The 22150-nt window shown below is 39.2% G+C and overlaps 1 protein-coding gene across 9 annotated transcripts in view; it reads right to left on the bottom strand.

Moving 5' to 3' along the window:
• Window positions 1-22150, bottom strand: part of RUNX1T1 (RUNX1 partner transcriptional co-repressor 1) — a 116194-nt gene that overhangs the window by 18811 nt on the left and 75233 nt on the right. For all 9 annotated transcript variants that reach the window (XR_008731398.1, XM_014285158.3, XM_014285160.3 and 6 more), the window contains 5 exons: window positions 19675-19856; window positions 11714-11964; window positions 10362-10447; window positions 9543-9744; window positions 702-770 (listed from right to left, as the gene is read on the bottom strand). Coding sequence is in view for 8 of the 9 variants with exons in the window: in XM_014285158.3 (XP_014140633.1) it covers window positions 702-770; window positions 9543-9744; window positions 10362-10447; window positions 11714-11964; window positions 19675-19856 (790 nt within the window). In the remaining variant the exon portion in view is untranslated. The remainder of the gene's footprint in view (window positions 1-701; window positions 771-9542; window positions 9745-10361; window positions 10448-11713; window positions 11965-19674; window positions 19857-22150) is intronic.

The following is a 22150-nucleotide window of genomic DNA, read 5'->3' as shown; positions in this document are numbered from 1 at the left end:
TACCGGAAACTCCTACGCTCAGGAAGAGTTTCAAGGTGTTGAAGAAAACTCTGCACAACCACAATGTCCACCCATGGTGCTTCCCAAGCTTGGGGAAGACACTGTCAATGCCCGTACAACCACCCAGAGCAGCTGCAGAGATGCGATCCTGCTTACTTCATTGAAAACTTTGCAGGTTTATGAGCACAGACTTCACCGGGGGCTGACAGGCACAAAATCTTTTTAAAATTAAGACTTGGTACATTGCGTCGCAGAAGGGTTTTCTTTAACAGATATACTTAGGTTTTTTCCCCTCCTTTGGGAAGTCTTACTTTAACTAGGGAAGAACCTTAAAGCTAAAATTAAAAAATAAAAAAATAAAAAAAATAAAATAAAATAAAAAAAAAAATCCCACACAAACTTTTTTTTTAATTGCTAATAGACTGAAACTTTAACATATCAAGTTTCAGCCTGAAACCATTATAACCCCTGAAAACAGAGTCCTTAATGGAAGTAATGATATCCCCTGAACTATAGCAGCAGATGCCTCTATTATAAAGATTATTTCATGTCCTGATCAGTTCCAGTTTAAGATTACTAAACACAATTTCTTCTTGTTACTAGTAAGCCTCCCCGCCCCCCGCCCCATTCCTCACATCAGTGCATTAACAACTGCACACAGCTGCCAGAAAACTAAGCTGGTGTTTTTAAACAGTTCTTACCAGCTTTCTTCCAGATCTCCTCTGGCACGTATCCAGACGCAGGCCTGTGAAGGAATTCCCGATGTGATTCTGCAGGAGGAGGGAGTGTGGAGGGAAAAAGAAAGAGCATCATAAGCAATGCTTGCTTGTGGAGAACAAGGCTTCGAGAAATACCTTTTCCCTTTACTTATTGCTCAGACAAAAAAAACACATGAAATTTTTCTTTACTCAAAACAAAACAGATGCCATGGCTGTAGTTCATGACTGTCACATAGACCAGATCAATGTTTAGGGCTCGAATGTCTCATCTTAAGCCAAGCTGGGACTAGTTTGCTTTACTTCTATTTTACAGCGTTTCAAGTCAACTCTATACAACAGTTTCCATGCTTTCAAGGCTGGCTTTGTGAGACCCACACTTCATCCTTTGTCATTATGTTTATGAAAAGGAAGCAGAAAGAGGGCAACGGCCCGGGTTTGGCACTTCTGCCCTGTGAAAACACAATGGCTACCCACAAGCAGAGATAAAAGCCAAGATGTCATTTCAGTGATCAAATAAGCTGTTCACAGAAAAATAAAGGGGTGTTCCTCCAAGTTCAGGGCTATGCTTTCCTGCATCTGAGCTCGTGTTGGCAACTGTAGCTGCACGAGCTTTAAAAACAGAATCTTTAACTTTAGGTTAAGCCCCTAAATACATATGCTGCCAAACACCCTCACTGGAGCTGAGGCTCATAATTTACCCATATATTTCAATCACATTTTGACAGTTCCCCCCCCTCCCTTTTTTTAAAGTGTTTAACCTCTGGGCCTGAGCCTAAGAACTCTGAAATCAGCAAGATCCCTTCCACACGGACTTCAAAGACACAAGATCAGACAATACAGAAAGAAAACTCACTTTGGCCTCAAATTTTGCATACAGAATCTCAACAGATGAAAAGCTGCTCTTTCTCAATATAATTAAAAACTGATTAACTATTTTTCAAAGTAATAGCAGAGAAATAAAATAAAAATCAAAAAAAACCAGACCCCACATAAAGCTAAGTTCATTGCCTGTGTGACAGAACTCTATCAAAATAAAATAACTTGATTTATTACATGAGATACAGTTTGAAACTTTTTAGAGAGATTGCTTGAAAATAAATGTCCTGTTTGTTGTCTGAGTTTGAAACATAACAGAAGCACACATATCCAGTCTGTGAATACTATTCGTCACTAAATATATTAACTGTTGTATCTTAAAGTTATTATTTTCTAACTCGGTCAAAAAGTAGTACTTTTAAGAAAAAGCTTGAATCACTGAATCATTAGGTTTTGAAAATCGTTTTGTACATTATCATACATATACATGTAGTACTGTTTATATACAATAGGTTACAGAAACTGAAAAACAGTTAAAAGATGTCATCTAATATTGCACACAGCTAACAAAGGTGGAAATAACAGGGGCTGTTTCAGCTACACAGAGAGTAGGGAATCGCAGCCCCTGCACACTGTTCCACAGATGCAGTTTCTAGCACATGAATCTGCAGACACCGATGGGGTGGATTGAATCTCCCCATCTGACAGGCAGCTGAGTGGATCTCCCCAGCTCTTCTGTTTGTCACTGAAGTACGGGATGAAAATAAAATGGATTTTTGTAGGCAGAATGTCACACCTCTCGAGTGTAGAATGATGGGGGAGCGTGTGCAAGATTCTGCAAAACAGCTAACTATTTACATTGGTTTAATCAACTCGATAGAGGACTTCAGACCTGATGCTGAAAATGGGAAAATTCTCAATATCACTTGGCTTGTACGATTCTGGAGATGACAAATATAATTGTGTACACACTTCTCTCATCCCTTGGAGGCTTTTAGACTTGCAGGCACAGTGCCAGTTCAGTCAGGGACAGAGGCAGCAGCAGCACACATCGCTTGAAAGCTCAGGAAAACCAAAGGTGAAAAATTAAAAGTCTAATTTACTCTTCCTGTGAAACCTGCAGGACAAAACCCAGCCAGACTCCAAATGTAGCAAAACAGGGGTTTGTTGCATTCATGTCTTACACTTTGTGTTCAGTTGTCCTGTTTGCTGTTTAAGGTAACATCTGCTGCAAGGGGATCATACCCTTGAATTAAGCTTTTACCATGGTAGTTAGTATTAAAAATTAAAAGATGTGGAGCTGATATTTTGGTACACATGACTTTCCAAAAATGGAATTCAGTGACATAAATGACCAGATTGCCAGCTAACTGTTAAAATTTCCAAAACATAAACATCAATCAAGCTCTTATTCCAACCACAAATTATTTACATGAGGAATGAGATCCTCTGCAAGAAGACTTAAATCAAGAGCTTGTGAGAGACTTTCCCATAGTTTGGAATGGCACACAAAAAAAGACAAGAAGCACTTATGAAGATAATAAAAACCACATTTTCCAAGCAAGAAAAATATTATTAACATGTCTATTGTTTAGTCAGGAGTGATGAGTCCAAGAAAGCAATCTTCTTTCTGGGGCTAAACTACAGGATGTGACCAGAGGATATGAGTCTTGCATTACATACTTTTAAAGGTAAGGTCCTTCAGATTAAGAATCACAGAACCTGCTCACTGAAACTAAAAGACAAAAGATCTCAACTGGGATGTCTAGCAAACTCAAACCAAAAAAGTAACACAATTGTGTGAAGTCCCTAAAATACCAAATGTAAAAGCAACTTGCAAAAATCCCTAACAAGGAAAACACCTTATATTAACTGACTGTCTGACTGCAGCACCTAGAAGTCAATGTAAATTCTGCCTGGAAATAAATGGAATGAAATCAGACAAAATTAGGGATCGCCTAAAGCAACAAGGCAGTTCATACAGAAAATGACATAATACAAAGATTTCTTAATGGTGAAAATGCAACAATGTTGTTATGCAGAACAACTGGATGTACACTACTGAATTTACTTGAAATTCACAGCAAGGCATGGTTTGAAAGCACTTGTTGATAATCAGTCTGATTCCTACGGAATGAGATGAAAAAGCCAAACAAGGGAAATAAAAAGTACATACACATGAAAGTAAGCAGTACTTGTTTGTGAAAAGCTTAAATGAAGTAAAACAGACTTTGAAATCAAAAATATTCTTTGAATTTTGTATTTTGATAGCACGAAAGTTGTTAGACTGGGACATAAGAATACACACGAGGAAACGACACAAAAAATTGGTCTTGGTTTCAGCCCTTATTCACAAAAGAAAATCCTGTTGTCACAATATGGTGCTGGTTTCTACATGGGCCCTGGTGTATCTATTTCAAGAACGCATTCAACCGTAATAACAATCGACAGTTAATTGAGCAACCAGGTTTCTGGAGTTTAATGAGTAGGAGTATCTTGTAGACTGCTGATTTCTGGTGGTTTTAAGATAAAGAGAATAGGTGCTGAAAGTACTGAAAGAGAGAGGGACATGAAGACTTGTAAAAGCAGAAATACAAATGGGTCTGGGAAGTGAAACTGAGACAAAAAGCTAGGACCAAATAAAGGATATGAACTCTCATATGATAATAACGACCAAACGCAAGAAAACAGACTAGAAAGATCTAAAAGGAAAAGACGTGTTCAAAGCTGTCAAAAAGCTTAATCCATGTTTGAAAGAAGGAACAGAAGATGGGTTGACAATACAAAAGGATGTCGACGGGTTTATCACTGGACCATGATACCCAAGCCTGTAATAACAAAATATTAAGAAATGAAGATGAACAGCTAATCTTTGAGGATCTTTTAGAATTTACTGTATTTATGAAAATACTGACAGTGACAGCAATACCCTATATGCCATAGTGAGCATTAGGGATCAAAAATAATAAAAGCTGCATATAACCAGCCCTGAACTAAAGATTACTTCATATATGAAATATATATTCATTTATACGTATTTATATGCTTTTCATATTTGATATGCAAGCTTTGCTTCATTCTACCCTATAAGAAATGCAACACCATCGGTGGGACACAGACAAACAAAAAACTTCTCAGAGCAACAAATATGATTGCCTTGTTTGTGAAAGTCAAGCTCAGAAGTGTGCCACTCCTATTAATGAATTACATAGATACAAATCTGAAGAAGTGTAATACTGAATGAGACTACCTTGGTAACATTGTTGGGGGAGCATGAGTTTCAAGTATTTTTACCTACATCTTTACTGTTTTTTTTCTCTCTGATACATTTTCGTGGCTATTACAACACTCCCTGAACATGTGAAATTGTGTTAAAAATGTTAAAAGGAATAAGAAAAGGAAAACCACAAAGGTACTGTATTACTGAATCATCCTCAGCCAAGATAAAGCCAGAACCAAATACTGAGAATACAAACACAGTGTTTCTGCAGCTGTAGCCCTATCTAACAGCATGCCATTCAGTATGCCACAATCCAGCCCAAACCTCCCGTGTGCAGCCAGTGGATTAAGAGCAATACTTAATATCATCAGTGGCCACTAATACAGAGACTTCACAATCTAGAATTACAAGTTATAAATGTTACTGTGGTATTCACAGCATTCCCGTTAACTCATGTGGAGAATACCATGCATATCACAGCGATGCTGATTATCTGCAAATGGCAAAGGAAAGATTTTATAATCACATGAATAGACAGACATGTATTGGCAAGATATGTCCTGGCTAACACTGGAAGTATGAGGGTGAACAACCTTAGATAAAATATAAACTAGTTCTGAAAGCGCTAACATTTTAAAATGTATTAAGAAATGGCTAACCTATGTGTTTTTTACAAATTCATACACTTCTGAGAATCCTAGCTTTCTGGGGCAAATCCTGCAGGTACTGGTACTGTTCAGTTGGAGGTTTTAAACTCTATTTTGTAAGATTTCCATTCAGATAAATTCAACAGACACAAAATATCAGCATTACTGCAGACCTTCTGATGTGTGCCTACACCACTTATCTAGAGCCACAGCTGCACTCAGTAAGGTTATAGATCTTGTTTATAACCCACGATGCTGAAGAACCCTCATATTTAATTTATCCAACTGTGTGTATTTCAGTATACGATGTCTGATATGTGTAATTATTCACTATTAGGATGAAAGTTGCAGTCCTGCTGCAGTATGTAGTACTGAAATTCTTCAGCAGAAATGGAGGAGTTGGATGATGTATTATTCACTTCATAGACCATCACAGTTCATCAAGTGAATATATATGAAGTCTGAGTAATTTTTAGACTTTCATAAACATGTATTATTCAGACTGAAAAGAACGGACCCATCTTACCTTCAACACACTCTCGGAGAATAATGAGAGCTTGTAGCCTGTTGTAGCTGGCTAATGTGTGTATTGGATTACACTGCATTAAAATGAATGATCAAGTATTTAATTTGATTTCTTAATTAAAATTATCAACAAAAATATCTGTCAGATATTGCAAACTGTCAGGATCAACATGATTTTACAGGGATGGCAAATTAAAAGAAGCACAAAAATCTCTGTAGGAAAAAAGGTCTACTGGTTCAGAATGATGACCAGAAATTTCTTCAATTTCTTTTGGACTCTATCTATGCTAAATTTCATTTCAGAGTATTTCAGCAACACCTGTCTATGAAGACTGTGGCATAATGTTTATAGTAAGAACTTATCACTTCAGTGATGATATTTTAATTGTAAAGAAAAAGAAACAAAGGCACAGACAATGTAGCCATATGGCTTCCTTTTTCTTCCTTGTGCTAGTGGAGATGACAAGATGGATTTTAAAGGGTGGATTACCTCGTTTAAAAAAAAAAAAAGTACAAAGGGGAATCACTGACATTTAGAATCCCTGCAGCAAAAAACAATATTTACATGTTGTGGCACTTTAATTAAAATATTGGTGAAATTTTCCAACCCCTTCCTCCTCACTTCAAAACTAAAATAAAATGCCCTGAACAGAACAAAGTCTCAAGGCTCACAGACACTGCTTCAGTTTTATTATACCTCTGAATATTAGGTGCTTTCGTTTTTTAACCAGATTACTACCAAATTTGAGGAAATGTAAGGATTATCTTCCCACAGACTCTGAAGTAACTATTTTCTGCCTTACACACCTGACATAAAACTACGTCTTGCCAATATTTAAAATTGACGTGAATGCGACATCACTGAAATGATCCAAGTTTCATGTCCATGAGTCTTGGAAGTAGTTTTTAAAGCCAAATAATCAAAATGGACATGTAAATGGTAAAATGGACTCACTCTAATCTAAGCAGTTCAGTTGTACCCGTAGTACGGCAGAGCTGACTGGTATGCCCCATGCCAAAGGCTGTATAATATGCCTGTTTAAGCACAGACTTTGCTGTTTCCAAGAATTCATCTTGACAAATACACAAACAAAATGATAATCATAGAATCATAGAATGGTTTGGGTTGGAAGGGGCCTTAAAGATCATCTAGTCACAACCCCCTGCCATGGGCAGGGACACCTTCCACCAGACCAGGCTGCTCAAAGCCCCATCCAGCCTGGCCTGGAGCCCTTCCAGGGATGGGGCATCCACAGCTGCTCTGGGAAACCTGTTCCAGGGGCTCACCACCGTTATAGTGAAAAATTTCTTCCTGATATCTAATCTAAATCTACCCTCTTTCAGTTCAAAGCCATTATCTCTTGTCCTATCACTACGAGCCCTCATAAAATGTCCCTCTCCAGCTTTCCCGTAGGCCCCCTTTAGGTACTGGAAGGCCGCTATAAGGTCTCCCCGGAGCCTCCTCAGGGCTGAACAACCCCAGCTCTCCCAGCCTGTTCTCACAGGAGAGAGGCTCCAGCCTTTTGATTACCTTCGTGGCCCTCCTCTGGACTTACTCCAGTAAGTCCATGTCCTTCTTATGTGAGGGACCCCAGAGCTGAACATAGTACTCCAGGTGGGGTCTCACGAGAGCAGAGGGGGAGAATCACCTCCCTCAACCTGCTGGTAATGTTTCTTTTGATGCAGCCCAGGATATGGTTGGCTTTCTGGGCTGCAAGCCAAGACACTGCCAGGTCATGTTGAGCTTCTCATCCACCAACACCCCCAAGTCCTTCTCCTCAGGGCTGCTCTCAATCCATTTTCAACCCAGCCTGTATTTGTGCTTGGGAGTGCCCAGGACCTTGCACTTGGCTTTGTTGAACATTGTGAGGCATGCACAGGCCCATCTCTCAAGATCAAGATCGTGAAGATCAAACAAATATGTAATACAGGGATCTAATTGTATGTTTCAACTTATTTTATCTTTTGTTTATGTTGTGGTTATGACTATTTTTCTTGGATTGTACTACTATCTATACAGTTTTGATTAATGTCTCGAGCTCCAGTTTCTTTGGGGAAATTATAAAACCTCAGTTTCCTTTCTTTTTTTTTTTTTACTTATTAACTAAACTTACAAGCACCATGGCCTGGCTCATTTTGCATCATAGCTTTACTAGAGAAGGGTGCCACTGCTTTTGATCTAGGGGCTTCCTCACAAATGTTCTTTCCTAAGCTGCAAATGTGACTGACCTTTCAGATGCTGCGTTTATGAGTCTTTCTTGACGTTACATTTAACACTACAAGCCGTTACCTCAATTCTTTTTTTTCTGAGAAGGGCTCCTCTAGGGACTAGACTTCTTACTGAAGTTGGGAACAGCATTTCCATAACCCCTCCTTTTACTGACTGAAGCTAATTTATAGAGCTATTGGCTCAAATCATTTGACACACATACAAAAAAAAGTTTGTTTGTTATCAAGATGCAATAAATGTTATAGTAGTAACTCTAGAAATTTACCAAAAGGAAGACAGAGAAAGCATTAGCTTTGATTTTCTATTTGCAAATAAATGTTTTAGATTTTAATAAGTTACTCATAAGGGCAAAAGGAAAATACAGCTTTAAATAAAATATAGTTCCAAAATAACACACATGCGCAGTTCTACTAATGACCAGATTACGAGGATTTTGAGTAGATGGCATTCAATATAGACAATTTACTTTTTAAAAGATAAATATTAGACAAGCAATCATAGTCTGCCGTTCTCTCCAAAAGAGCAGAGAACAATAAAAGGCATCACCAAGATGTGTTTCTTTACCACAACTGCCATAAAAGTGAGGGGATGGGGCAGAAGCAGGCCAACATTTTAGTAATTACAGAAAGCCCACAAAATACAAGCTTGTTTTTATAAAGCAGTCAAGGTAGCTGTGTGAGGTATCACGTGAGCGTGACTGTGAAGGTCTGCAGGAGGCTAAAGTCCAACTGTTTGGTCTGCTCCTTGTAAGTGGGTTTTGCAGCTCGAGCCAAGCTCTGAGCGGTGAGCAGTGCCTGAACTAGCTCAGACACACCTGTGCGAGCCGCAGCAGTAGACACAGACCTAGAAGAATCATGTGTGCATGGCTGTGGGCATCCCAGATGTTGTTTCTTTCTTATATGGAAAGCAAGCACAGCTAAGAAGTGCCTATATCTTTATATCTCACTTCATTTCCTCAGAAAGACAAATTCCAAGTTGTCATTTGATTCAAGAAGGTGAAAGCCCTTGGTTTTGCACTGATAATCCAGAAGCACCTACAGATTTCTTTAATCATGCAGGCAAGGGAGGGAGACAGAAGGGACGGAGAGTCAGTGCACATCTCACTGCTCTGCCATGCCTACATAACAGTCTGTCCTCCCACCCCACCACCCTCAGACACTGCTGGATGGAAAGCCAATTACCAAGCATCACCCAAAACCCCAAGCCATTCCACATGTAAACATGATTATTAAGGCATAACTGTTCTCATTAATTCAGTAGCCAGCAGAGAGGAATATTTCATTGCTATCACAGAAGAAGAATCAAAATGACAAATACAAAATTCATCTAGCACATAGCTGAGCTGAAGAGGATCAGTAAATAATTTTTAAATGAGAATACTGTACCTAATGTAACTGGATCCGGATTCACTGGGCTCTGCTGTCTGGAATGACTACTGCTGCTGTTACCACCTTTTTTTAAATCTTCTGCATCACTGTACCGCCGTATCCAGTAATTAAGCTCCTCACGGTCTGCTTCTTGACATCGCCGTAGTACAGTGAGAGATCGCCTAGTTTTTTCCACCATGTCCATTATACAGTTTAACAGCTATGCATAGCGGTGGATGCAACAGGGAAACAAAAAACAACATTTTATTCATAACCTGACAGAAAAATAAAGAAAACATCAATGTGCTGAGTGCCTGGGTTTTAATAATGAAGGAGTCTCTTCCTGTTATTTCAAATACAGCTGAAAAATTATGGTCTTGTTTTAAGAATGACAATCCCTTCCTGTTTAACTGGTGATCCTAAATTGTACAGATATGGATTTCTGGAGGAAAAGGTGAAGACAAGGAGAACAAGACTGAAGAGACTTGTAGTTCCACCACAAGTCTTCACATGGCAGTACAGAGGCCAAATCTGGTCCAGAACTGATACCTACAAATGTTGTAACAGCTAATAAATTCAAAGAATAAATCCAGTGTGCCCCAGATCCATGGTTTATAGAGTACAGTCTACTCCCCTTTTGGCAGCCCATAATAATGAGGATACTGCAGGAGGCACTTAACAGTAAGGCCTGGTATGAGTTACCTAGTGGGAACATCAAGCCCTCTTCAAAACTTGTCCTGGGACTTAGATTTCTTTTAAAAGAAAAAAAAAAATTAAATTCCTGTCTTAGAAGGGCTCCTTTCAGACAATGATACATAAGAGTACATTAGCCCTTACATGGTCAAGGTGTTTCCACTCTTCTGCCCATTCTCTGTCTGTTAGCCTGTGATCAATCATTTCTTCTTGACGTGTGCCATGCAACCCTGCCAAAAAGGAGCAAACCATATTTACAGTGTTGGGAGTTCTCTGGGGGGTGGGGTGGAGGGAAGAACCTATCAGACAAATATATCATACATTACTTGGTCTAGTACCACCACAAAAATAAATGAATGCCTAAAACCTTTGCTCTAAGTTCTCTTTACCACTTTTTCACACACAAGATGCTACTGGTTTACTCAATTTAGTGTCTTCAGTTTTGCAAGTTCTGTAGGTTGCAAGGTGACCTTTCAAAAATGGACATAACCCTTTCTGACTATATACAATTCTTTATAATTATATATATTTTTATATATATATATATATATAAAATAAAATATGTAATTTTTCATTTGTGCTACTTGAAGAAGTCAGCAAGACAATTATTTGGTAACTAAGTGTATTGAATACTAGCTGTACTTCAGAGAGTTGAAAAAATATTAGTCTAAACTCAATGTTATTTCACTAAATGCAGTAATTACTACCATGTCAACAGAGCATCATTAAGGGTTCATCCCTTCACAGATGTTTAAACAACATGTGGTTAAAATGTAGCACATATATCAGAGCAGCTGACAACATGATACAACCAAGCCAGTATTTATTATCCACACTCAAGAGGAACCGACACTTGTTCTTTGTTTAGCCTCCTCTATACAGATGCTGAATATTTGTAAATGTTTCTCTTTTATTGAAGATTTTTTTAAAACAAGGAAGAATAGTAAGTGCAGATGTGAAGAAAGCCAGGCAAATCCAAGAGCATCAGACATCCCATTAAACCAAAATGTGCTGCACGGGGTGTGGTTGGTGCTTCTGCTGTTCACATCCTCTGCAGACATCCCCATGCTGCACTGCACTCTTGAGATGTCACACACAAAGCACCTCTCCAAAGGCTAGTAACTTTCTCCTAGTCTAAGCTGAAGTCAAGCTACGCTGATGTTGTTATCATCACAAACGTGGTATTAGAAGAAAACCAAAAGACACTACTTATCCTTGCCTGAGAGACACCTGAGTGTCCATGTCATCTATGCAGCTGTGAAAGCACAGGTTCCTCCTCCTTCTGACTCTCTTGCTTTAGAGTGTAGCAAAGACACAATTCAATCAACTTTTACAAATATAAATATGAAATAAGGCCATTAGAAGCAGCTAGATGGACAAACAACATCTAAATGGCAGGTGTATTGACTCAGCAAAAAAACCCAGTCCACGATACAGAATATAATTACAAGGAAGAGAAACCTAAAAAAACAATGCAGAAAATCAACATGCCTTACCCATAGGTCTGTTTCTGTCCCTGAGGTCCCTGTGATTGGGGTGTCTGTATGAGTCCCTGTAGTGGTGGGCAATGGCCATATCATCCAAACGATAATGTTGAGGTGGAGGTGGGGTGGGATGAGGCAGACCATTGGGCTGATAAGATAAGCCATTATTTGGACTGTACCGCTGGCCTGGGCTAATAGTGCAGGGCCGCTTGCTTGGATGCTCTGAGTGCAAAGGCTCTCTGTCAAAGCCATTTTCTTTGGTTCTGAAAAACAAAGCAAAGGAACTTTAATTTACGTAGTGAGCAGAGTTGCTCAGGAACATGCATCCCCCACCTACTTGTGCAGCTTGAGGAACTAAAGCTTGTTCTTTCACTTTGCTCAAAGTGTGTGGTGTTGGTAGAACATTTCACAACACTGCTTATTCAAAATATACAAAGGACACGTTCACCTTGTCTAACTATCCCTGTAACTTGAGAAACACTAGCAGGGTGAGCCTTCCGATGGAGCAGCTTATGGAGCAGCTTAAAGAGTTGGGGCTGGAGAGCGAGCAGCCTTTGCTGAAATCACCAGCTGGTAGGATGGATACACATGTAATTGCACAGCTGAAACAATCAATGGATGCATAAAGCTAGAGACTGAGAAATTCCTATTGTTCAGTAGCGCTATAGCACAGCATGATTAGGGGAAGTCTGCAGTTAAAGAAATTGTTTTTTTTTTTTTCAAGAGGACAGCATACAGTCTTAAGGTAGTGCATGTCAGTGTGCTGAAGCTCAGCTATATGTAATGCCAGGATGAGCTCCCACCAAGATCAGTGTCACACTGAGACTCTGGGCAAGAACGACTCTAGATGATGAGAAATGCTTCCTTCAGAGATTTTTGTACCATCTGGGCTATTCCAGTCAAAGGTGCTGTGACTGTCATTAATTTTGCAGGAAGATGTGGTTAGATTCAAGTCCTCAATAATGTTCAGGATTTCCCGCTCCATTACCCTTAAACAGGGGTTTTATGCTCAGGCAACTTTGAAGAGTTGTCAGGGAGAAGGGCAGTTTCTTATGTTACAGATACTTCCTAATCCAATTCAGAATCAGCTATTTCCGAAGAAGTCTCTACTGTGCACCTCTGTCTGAGAACCTGGAACTCACGCTGAACTAATTTTCCATTAAAATAAAAAAACAAAGGCTGGAATTACTGCAATGGGTTCACAACAGAAAAGCTCCGTTTCACTGAAGTATGAGGTGGGTTTTTTTACCACTGGAACAAACAAAACCTATAAAGTACTAGCTTTGAACAGAAAGCTTATTAGATATAAATATCACAAAGTGTTGAGGTTGCGTCCCTCCCTCCAAAAACCTTTATTAAACAGCTGATATATTCGAGCCTTTTTTAAGAACTTTCTCCTCTGTGATTTACACATGGAATAATCTTCCTAGTAATAACACGATTTTTTGTCACTTTGACAGAGAAGGTAAATTTGATCTAATTTTCTTGTTTGCCTGCTGTTAAAACGAACTGCCCTTCAGCACACCCTCCCCCACAAACCAGCCAACCAACCTCAAGGGACTGCCTGTGGAAAAAGTCAATGTATTAACTGTTGCCCCTCAATAGGTTCTCCTTTAATGTCAATGAGAGGAAGGATGAAGCCAAATCTTTGCCAATATCCACTGGGATAGAGGATCAAAGTAAGATCTGGCAATTACCAGCAGGAAATTAAAAGATGGGTTGCACTGTTTTCAGAAGAGGTAAAGAGATTTTCCAGGGACCTCACCACAATCGCTAATGCCAGAGAAGCTGCAGGTATATATATTTTATTATACCTTAACTTGGCAAAGAGGGGAGACTCACCAATACAGCAGGGCAGCTACTCTAATTTTGGGCAGACATGTAAGACATTGTTGAAGTGGATTATGTACCTTCTTCCAAAGCAAATGCAAAATGGCTGTGAGAACTTCTAATCAGAGGAACTGAAGGACCATCATATATTTTCTATCACTTTTGGCACAGTGGATCTGCTTGCAATAACTCCCAATGGGTAGTGATGGTTTTTTCACAGCTCTCCAAGATAAGTTTTGTATTTAGTTGTTGGTGTGTGTTTTCTTTGCACGTATCTGCTCATGCTCAATGTCCATGTCTTTCAGTTGTAAAAATACTATGAAAACAAAACCTGGACTTTCCTGCATGCACAAGCCAAGCTACACATTTGCCAAATTCTTTAGTGTTACGGTTAGAATGACCTCTACCTAAGATGGGGAGGGCGCAAAATCAGAAACTATAAATAATTTAACAAATTCATTGACTTTCTCATCACTCAGTGTAGGAAAAGCAAATTAGGAAACTGTGACAAGTAGGAATTTAGTTTTCCTTCTCTGCACTATAATTAGATGCTAAAATCATATATTTCCATACAAATGTACATATTTGCACCTTACTGTACAGGTACTTCTGTGGTTTCTTAGGAATGCTTTGTACTTAAATTACCTTAACTAGAATGCACTGCATTAGCTTGAACAACACACCAGCATATCCATTTTCTCCTAGAACCCTGAGTTCAACTAACACAGAAATTAACATTACTACTGAAAACATATTTACTGAAATTAAATCCCTATTTTTGTTGTTACATTGGGTAACAGCTGTCAGGTGTTTTCTGGATACTAATACCTTAATTCTACAATTTGTTGTTGTGTTTTTTGCACTGACCAAATAAACAACTTAGCAGAATACCAGAATAAGACTGCATAAACTCATTTTGTGGTTTTGACCATTTAAAGTACATTAAAAGGTAACAACTTCCAAAGCCTCATCAGAACAGGAATCACTGGCAAATTTACTATATCTGAATATAGTGATTAAAAAAAAAGTGCTGCAGAGTTCCATAATTCACATGTCCTGAACTCAAGCTACTATTCTGCTTCTGATCTCAGTCCTACTCATTCTTCCAGGTCTCACCCTCCTTGGGACAGCAGCATGTCCCCCGGTGCCTGAGGAAGGAAGCACTCCTGTTTCACAGTGACTGCCAGACCCATGTGAATACTAGTTCCAAATCCCAAACCACCACAGTTTTCATCTGATTTTTACCCGATCCACCTGATTTTGCAAATTTTCATTTCAGTTTTATGTTATTGCAATTTATGGATAATTTCCTGGTAGGAAATCTGACCATGCAAAACTACCTTGGCTGGAAAATTTTCACCTTATCAAGACTATTACAACAATTTCAAAGAACACTGAAGTCAGCTTGCAAGAAGCAGGCAATGCTGGTCATCTGCTGTTTGTCAAGATGCTTTGATTTAAATTGGACTTCCACCAATAAAGTCTTGATGACCAAACAAGCGATAATGCATTGCTGGAATAGAATACTTCTTTACGATACTGTGTAACAGAAAAGATTTATATTGCCTTGCTAACAGTTCATATTAAGACAATAATTACACATGGCTTACAAGGAACATAGCTGTAAGAGGTCTGAGCAACCTGTATCTTATTAAGATGTGGAGGAGCTTATTCAAATAAGAAAATTTACCTAAAAGAATTATCAAAGCCTCTGTGCCCAGGTACCTTTAACATCAATTCCTTGTCAGGAGTGCTAAGGGTACAGCAAGCACAGCAGCACTTTCTAAAGTCACCAAACAATTATGGCCACTTTTGTTTTCTTCTCACTCAAAAATAGAGCTGTTCTAACAGATTTTGTGGCTCTCCTATATCCACTTTCCAGGCAGCTGTCATAAACGTGGAGTCACTATATGACAAGCTCATGTGCCATACAGCCCTTCCCAGCAAGCTCAAAGGATAACTAATTAGCAAAAAGTCTTTTGTGGTTAACGTATTTAAAATCATGTTATTTTTAACCAAGCATTCATTCACCAAAATAAAAACCCACATTGGTCCAAGTTCCTTTGCTTTACTACAGTAGAATGTAAACTCCAAAAGTTGTAAACAAAATATAGTGAACACTTTGTTCATGACATGTCATGAACAAATTACGAAAATGTGTTGTCTCCTCAGGTGTCAGTTTTTCTCTCTTGCAGTGACTGATGGTTCCCAGTGTTATTACAGAAACAGATTGATCTTTTTAATGAGCTAGTTTAATAGACTCCAAAATCTCACCGTGGCTGCTCATCCGTGTCAGACCATATGCACCAAGAAAACATTCAGTAAAACATGAAGCTCTGCTGTCAGATTGCTCCATAAAACCTCACATACAGTAGACTTGGATATGCAGATAAATAACCAGAATTGGAAAATGCATATGCAAAAAAGGTTCTGAAATTATAAGCAGAAAAAAAGTACTGTATATGGATTTTGTTTTAAAAAAAATCATGAGGTGGATGTGGTTATGTACAACACAGACGTTCCACTTCCTTTGCTAATCCCTCACTGTATTTTCCCTCTATTGGAATCAATGGTATGCAGTTATCCATGCTCAAAAGAAAAATGTAAATATGGAAAAATGTGTGTGTGTGTGTGCGCGTGCACATGTGTTTTTTCTAATATCTATGTGTATGTAACATATATACACACACACATATACATGAGATAGATACATCGATATATATATAGCATGCACGTTACATACGATGTCGATAGATACATACCCTATCCCTTGGGAAGTGAAAAAGATTCCACAATTTACTTTAGTGGGAGACGTATCTCCAATCAAAATTATTCCAAGTGCATTTAATTCCCCTGGAAAGATGTTGCCTTGTAGTAATTTTTTTCCATATTCTAGCAATAGTCACAGCAAACCCTCCTCTTAAAGGATGTCTCATATCTTCCACTGTATTTTTATTAACATATTTGAAAACTACTTAGATACCTAAACAAAAGGTTTCTCTGTTTCCAGATGTTTTCTCCTGCTCCTCTGTAAACAATTAAAATAATTAATAGTGCAATGAGTGTAAAGTCAGACAAGTATTTGGTTTCAATACTCACTCGGTCTAGGCATGCTCTGACTCTGAGGACAGTTTTTTGTGGTTGATTTACTCACATTACCCAGATTAAAAGGTATGTAAACTCCCATTCAGTAAATTTAAGAATCTTTCAAACAGGATTTTGTTCTTTTTATTAAATCTGTAGTACAAATGTTCTTGAGTGCATGAGAACTCCACTTAACTTGGTTCAGCCAAATCTACCATATCAGTTTATGTTTTTCTGTACAGTTTTAATCATAGTCAATGGAGAAGTAGGTGTGACTAACAGGCTGATACTGCAAAAAAACCCTTATTTTTTAAGCTCAAGGCACCATTCCAATAGGTGAGCTGGGCAGTCGTCTTTTTCCAGGCCTTTCATGACAGTGAAGAATCTCAGGGTCAAAAAAGAAAGGATGGGGGTTTTTTGGAAACATCACGGAACATAATTTCAAGCAGCGATTGACAGAAGCTGCCAGTTGATAGCTCAGAGAATGCGGGCCAGTGGGACACCCCACATTACAGTCCCTCCCTGGACCCTGGGAATTCGAACACAGCGTCTTACCCACAACACTGGAAGTTAAAACTGTCTGCCCTTCACCCCAAAAGCTGTATTACTACCTGGACAGGAACGGAAAGCTCCCCAAACTGGATGGAACCTAAGAGAGACTTCAGCTGTGAAAGCAAAGGTACTTGCTAGCAAACAGAGCCTTCTGAGTTTCAAAAGCATCTATCTGTTTTAACTAAAAAGAAACACTGCGAACAAAATTCATAAACCAGACTTGAATCTCTGTAGGCCTGCCCCTCAGTTTTAATTAAAAGATGAAGGCTGAATTTAAAGTCCAATATTATTCTGATCTGATGGTCCCCTTATGGGCTACTCCTATGTCCTTTTTGCTATAAGACTAATACAGGGTCTTTTCATTACTAATACCTGCACCACCCATCCCCTCTCATGCAACCAGGTGCAAAGGTACCATAGGTGAGACTGTACTTATTACAAAATAACTGAAATGCAACACTGTCAAACCGGGTCTCAAAGGGTAGGCGAATCATTTCAGAATGCTAAGGAAGAAAAATAAGGGAAATATTGTATTGTCCATTTCTCCTTTATGGTCTTATGCAAGAAGCAAGTAATACTGCTACTAACTGGAAAAAAAAACTAAGCTAGGAAGGCACATCCCTCTTTTCCTCAGTATTCTTTCTCAAGCATGACCTCACAAGGTTATGAGATAATTTAATGTGTGTCTATCCACTTCCAGGAAAAACACTGTGTCTGCTACTGACACTGGACTACAACATGCTGAACAAGATGCACTAGATTTTAAGAGGCCTTTTTAATAGATGTTTTAGCACACTACTCTGCAAAGACTGAGGATTTGCAGCAGAACTGCCCCAGGGAGCTAAATTTTGGCTTTGGAAATGTTATCTCTTTGCATGGAGTAAGACACTGCATGGAAAATGTCTGAAAATTAATCATCTTTCTTGCATGCAGTTAGCTTTTATGTTAACACTGAGGGCTGTTTCAGTTTGGTCTAGTTGTCATGGGAAAATGGTGAAAAGAAGGTACACAGAAAAGTGCTTCTCTGTCGGTATCTTTATTTTATTGCTGGTCCATTGTGATTTCCCTAAAACACAACCTAAAGCCAGCTAATTTCAAATACTTTCACATTTTCATCTATCTAATGGCTACGTTACATTAATTTTCACTTCTGGATATATGAAGCTTCTGAGTTTTACTATGAGCTTTCAGACTTCATTTTCTCTTTGTTTTTGTGCTGTCTTGGCCTGTCCCTACACAGAACTGTCACCTCTATAAACTTGCAAGCCTTCTTGACTTTGAAAATCTTCACCTTTTTCATCTAAAAGATAACTAGGACACTTGCTATGTTTTAGGTATGCAAGTAGTGGCATCTGGCAGAACAGCGTTATAAAAGTTTTCCACATTATAAAAACCATGGCAAACAAAACTAAGAAAAATCCAGTATTTGGGCCTCCCAAAGGTAAAACATACATGCTAGCTGAATTTCTAACACTATCATGGGAAGACAGCTAAAAATAAATAGCCACAAGAATAATTTTCTTGTAGCACTAAACAAAGAACTTTATTCAAACAAGAAAACCTGTTCCATAACCCTAAAGCTACAGTACTGCACACACACACTTGTTCATCCTGTTTCTGCACAGACTCGTTCTCAGCTCAACAACAAAACAGATTTCAGTGAACATTTCTCCTGTTTGGAAGAAATATCTTTATGCATATTGGATAAATGGATATAGAAACATGGTACAGCAGGAGTCAAAGCCCTGACTGCAGTCTGGAGTTTGCCTTGTAGTTCCCAGTGTGAGTGCCTAGCCACTTTCCCCTTTTCTTAGTCCAAAGCAAAGGACTTGCATGTGGAGCTGGACTGATCTGCTGCTCATCTTATACTACACAAACTAGTAGGGTACTGGCTAGCCAGTATGACTTCTACGTCGATATGACCACAGCGTCTCCTCAGGCGATTTTGCCACCTCCATCGGTCTGTGCATATACTATATTTACATACACAGAAATACATCTGTACATGTATATTTAGCTGTATATATGTACATATACATACACATGCATAAGCAGGACCCGTTGTGACAGAACAAGGGGTAATGGTTTTAAACTGAAAGAGGGTAGATTTAAGGAAGAAAATTTTTACAGTGAGGGTAGGGTGGTAAAACACTGGCACCCAGAGGGGTGGTAGATGCCCCATCCCTGGAAACATTTGAGGTCAGGTTAGATGGGGCTCTGAGCAACCTGATTGAGTTGAAGATGTCCCTGCTCATTGCAGGGAGGTTGGACTAGATACAGTTGTAAAGGTCCCCTCCAACCAATACCATTCTATGATTCCATACACACATCTACGAAGCAATCTGGCTGTTGCATAGCTGTAATGAAGGTAGGACCTGCAACCAGGAACACCCTGCAAGTTCCCCCCAGGCACCTGCGCGCACGCTTCCCCTTTGCTACTGGACCTCAGCACATTCCATCCATGGGACATTTCTGAGCAGGGTGTTGAAAGGCGCGGTGGTGCTCACCTGTCTGGAGTTCGCCTCTTCCCGTTTTCGTTCACATCGAGAAGCAGCTCTGAGGAGTCAACAGGTGAGGTGGTGCTGGCATCCAGAAGCAGCTGTTCGTGCTGGGCGAGGTACTGGGCTGGGTTCTGCTTGGCTAGCCTTGCACAGTGCAGCAGCTCCCGCTGCAGCAGGGGCAGATTGGCCTGCAAGAGCATTGCACATGTTAGGAGGGCAGTCTGCAGGCAGTTTCAACAGAGATAAAGCAGAAAAATCAGAAATCAAAAGAAAGCCTGCTCTGAGATGAACCTGTTGCAAGCATCCTCTGTTAGGTTTGCTGTGGTTAGCTGCCTGAAAGCAGGCAACCTCCTTACAGGGTCAGGTCATGGCTGTGGCGAGTATGCATGGAAGGATGGGACTTAACTGAAAATGGAAAAGAAAACTGCAAATGCTGTGAGAAAACCAGATCTGAGTTCCACATTCTTAAAGAGCATTGCTCTGGCTGACTTCATCCCCTTACTATGCAAAACCTGAGTTCCTATGGAGCAGCAGTTTTCAACAAGTGGCAAACCTTCTTCAACATTTTAATATTTCCAATATTTTAACATTTTCGGTATTTTCAATACGTTTCCCATTCAGATTGCAGTTAGTACTTATAAAATTGTTCGAAACCATAGGATCTGCAGCTGTGTAAGTTGCCTCAGTCACCATCCTTCAAGGGCCTTGGGGACAACAGGATTGCCCTCGGCTTTCCTATTACACTTGCAGTTACATATTAAGATAAAGATTACAACAAAATCTCATGTTCCAGAGCTCCAGTTAATCACCCAGAGGGCTATGGCCCTTCTCCTAGCTTGTAGTATTTTCAGCCTTCCTCTCAGGGCCCAATGGGACTGTGGTCATGGGCTGGAGAGTACCAGGACTCAGACACAGAGAACTGAAAATGTTCACTGATCCCTGGGTGGCACATTTTGTTTGTCTACTGGGGTCATACTTAGTCATACTTCTTGCCAGCTTTGGAACCAAGGTGGAACTGTATGTCCTTCCCCTCAGCGGAGATCGTTACACATCCTGGGAAACATTCCTTTCTCTGCAGCATATGTATGCATCGATACTAAGATAGTCCAGTCATTTCTTGCCTACTTATTTGTGCCATAAGGTAAAGTTCCCCGATTCCTCTTGTTCCATGCCTAGTGGACAATGACTTGATGCCTGGGGATTTTCGAGTACTGAATTAAATTTCATGACCTTTAGTAACTAGAGATAACTCGACAAAGAACTCCAACAGCCCCCTTTGCTTTTGAAACAACTCCCATGGAGGAAAAAAAAATAATTGAAAAATATTTCTGAAGCTAAAAATGTTCTGAAACTAATGTGCAGGAAACTAAACACAAAAAGCAGATGTTCTGGAATGTTTTGAACACAGGATCTTGGTAAATTACTTTGCTAGCATTACAACAATGGCAAATGCTCCAGCACCTGTTGCAGTACCATAAGAGTAAATCAATCCACTTTGCAACAGAATAGTGTCAGCACATATGAACTTGTCAATAGTGGGGAAAAACCCAGCAATTCTTATTCATCTTAGGATGGGAAGACAGCCACTTGTGGAAGATGAAATCTTTTCAGAAATCCACAGAATACAAATATTTTGGGAAAGTACCAATGAAATATCTTCTTTCGGTTATTAACTGTCACATTTTTGTCCAGGGCTACCATGTAACACAGAGAGAGAGATTGAATGCTTTTGTGAGCAGGGGTTTTCATTTGTTTTAATTTCACTGTTAGTCTTTAAAAGGTCACAGAGAATAAAAGTCAAGACACCCAGCTACCTAAACTGCCTCACACGACAGAAAACAATTGGAGAAGTTGACATATATTTACAAATAAATAGCTGGAGGAAATAATAGGATCAGACCTAGGATTTTAATAGTAGTGCATACTTCAAAGTGATCATATATACCATATATGATATAGTGCATATATCATCACATCTCAGCATGCCTGTGAGGTAGAAATGTGAAGTCCCCACCTTGCAGCTGAGTAATCAAGGAAAAAACCAACACATTCACATTCCTTATCCACTATCACAAACAAAATGGGCCTGTTTCATACATGGGCACTCCTGGCTCGTGGAGACAACCAAATTTTGAACTCTGAAGTTAAAGGTATCCTTTATTCTAAATGGCTTGAACATATCTTCTGTGCATAAAACAGACATGTAAAACTTTTCATATGTTTATTAAACATTGATCTATTCGGTTTCTTAATTTTTTAGAATTTATTATGGAAAACTATGAATGACCTGCCTCATAATTTGGCTTTATAATGAATGGCATCAAGCAACATTTGGACAAAAATTCAAACTGAAGAAAAGCAGTAACTGAAAACTTAGTTCAACACAAGTACTTTCAATCTGCTCAAGACATTATTCTCAACAATCTTTATCAAACCGTATAGTAAAAAATAACTGGTTTATTAGAAGAAAAGGAATCAGGAC

This window comes from Falco cherrug, chromosome 3 (assembly GCF_023634085.1).
Source record: "Falco cherrug isolate bFalChe1 chromosome 3, bFalChe1.pri, whole genome shotgun sequence".
NCBI classification, from domain to species: Eukaryota; Metazoa; Chordata; class Aves; order Falconiformes; family Falconidae; genus Falco; species Falco cherrug.
The sequence above is the reverse complement of the archived record's forward strand: the minus strand, read 5'-3'. Positions and strand labels throughout refer to the sequence as shown.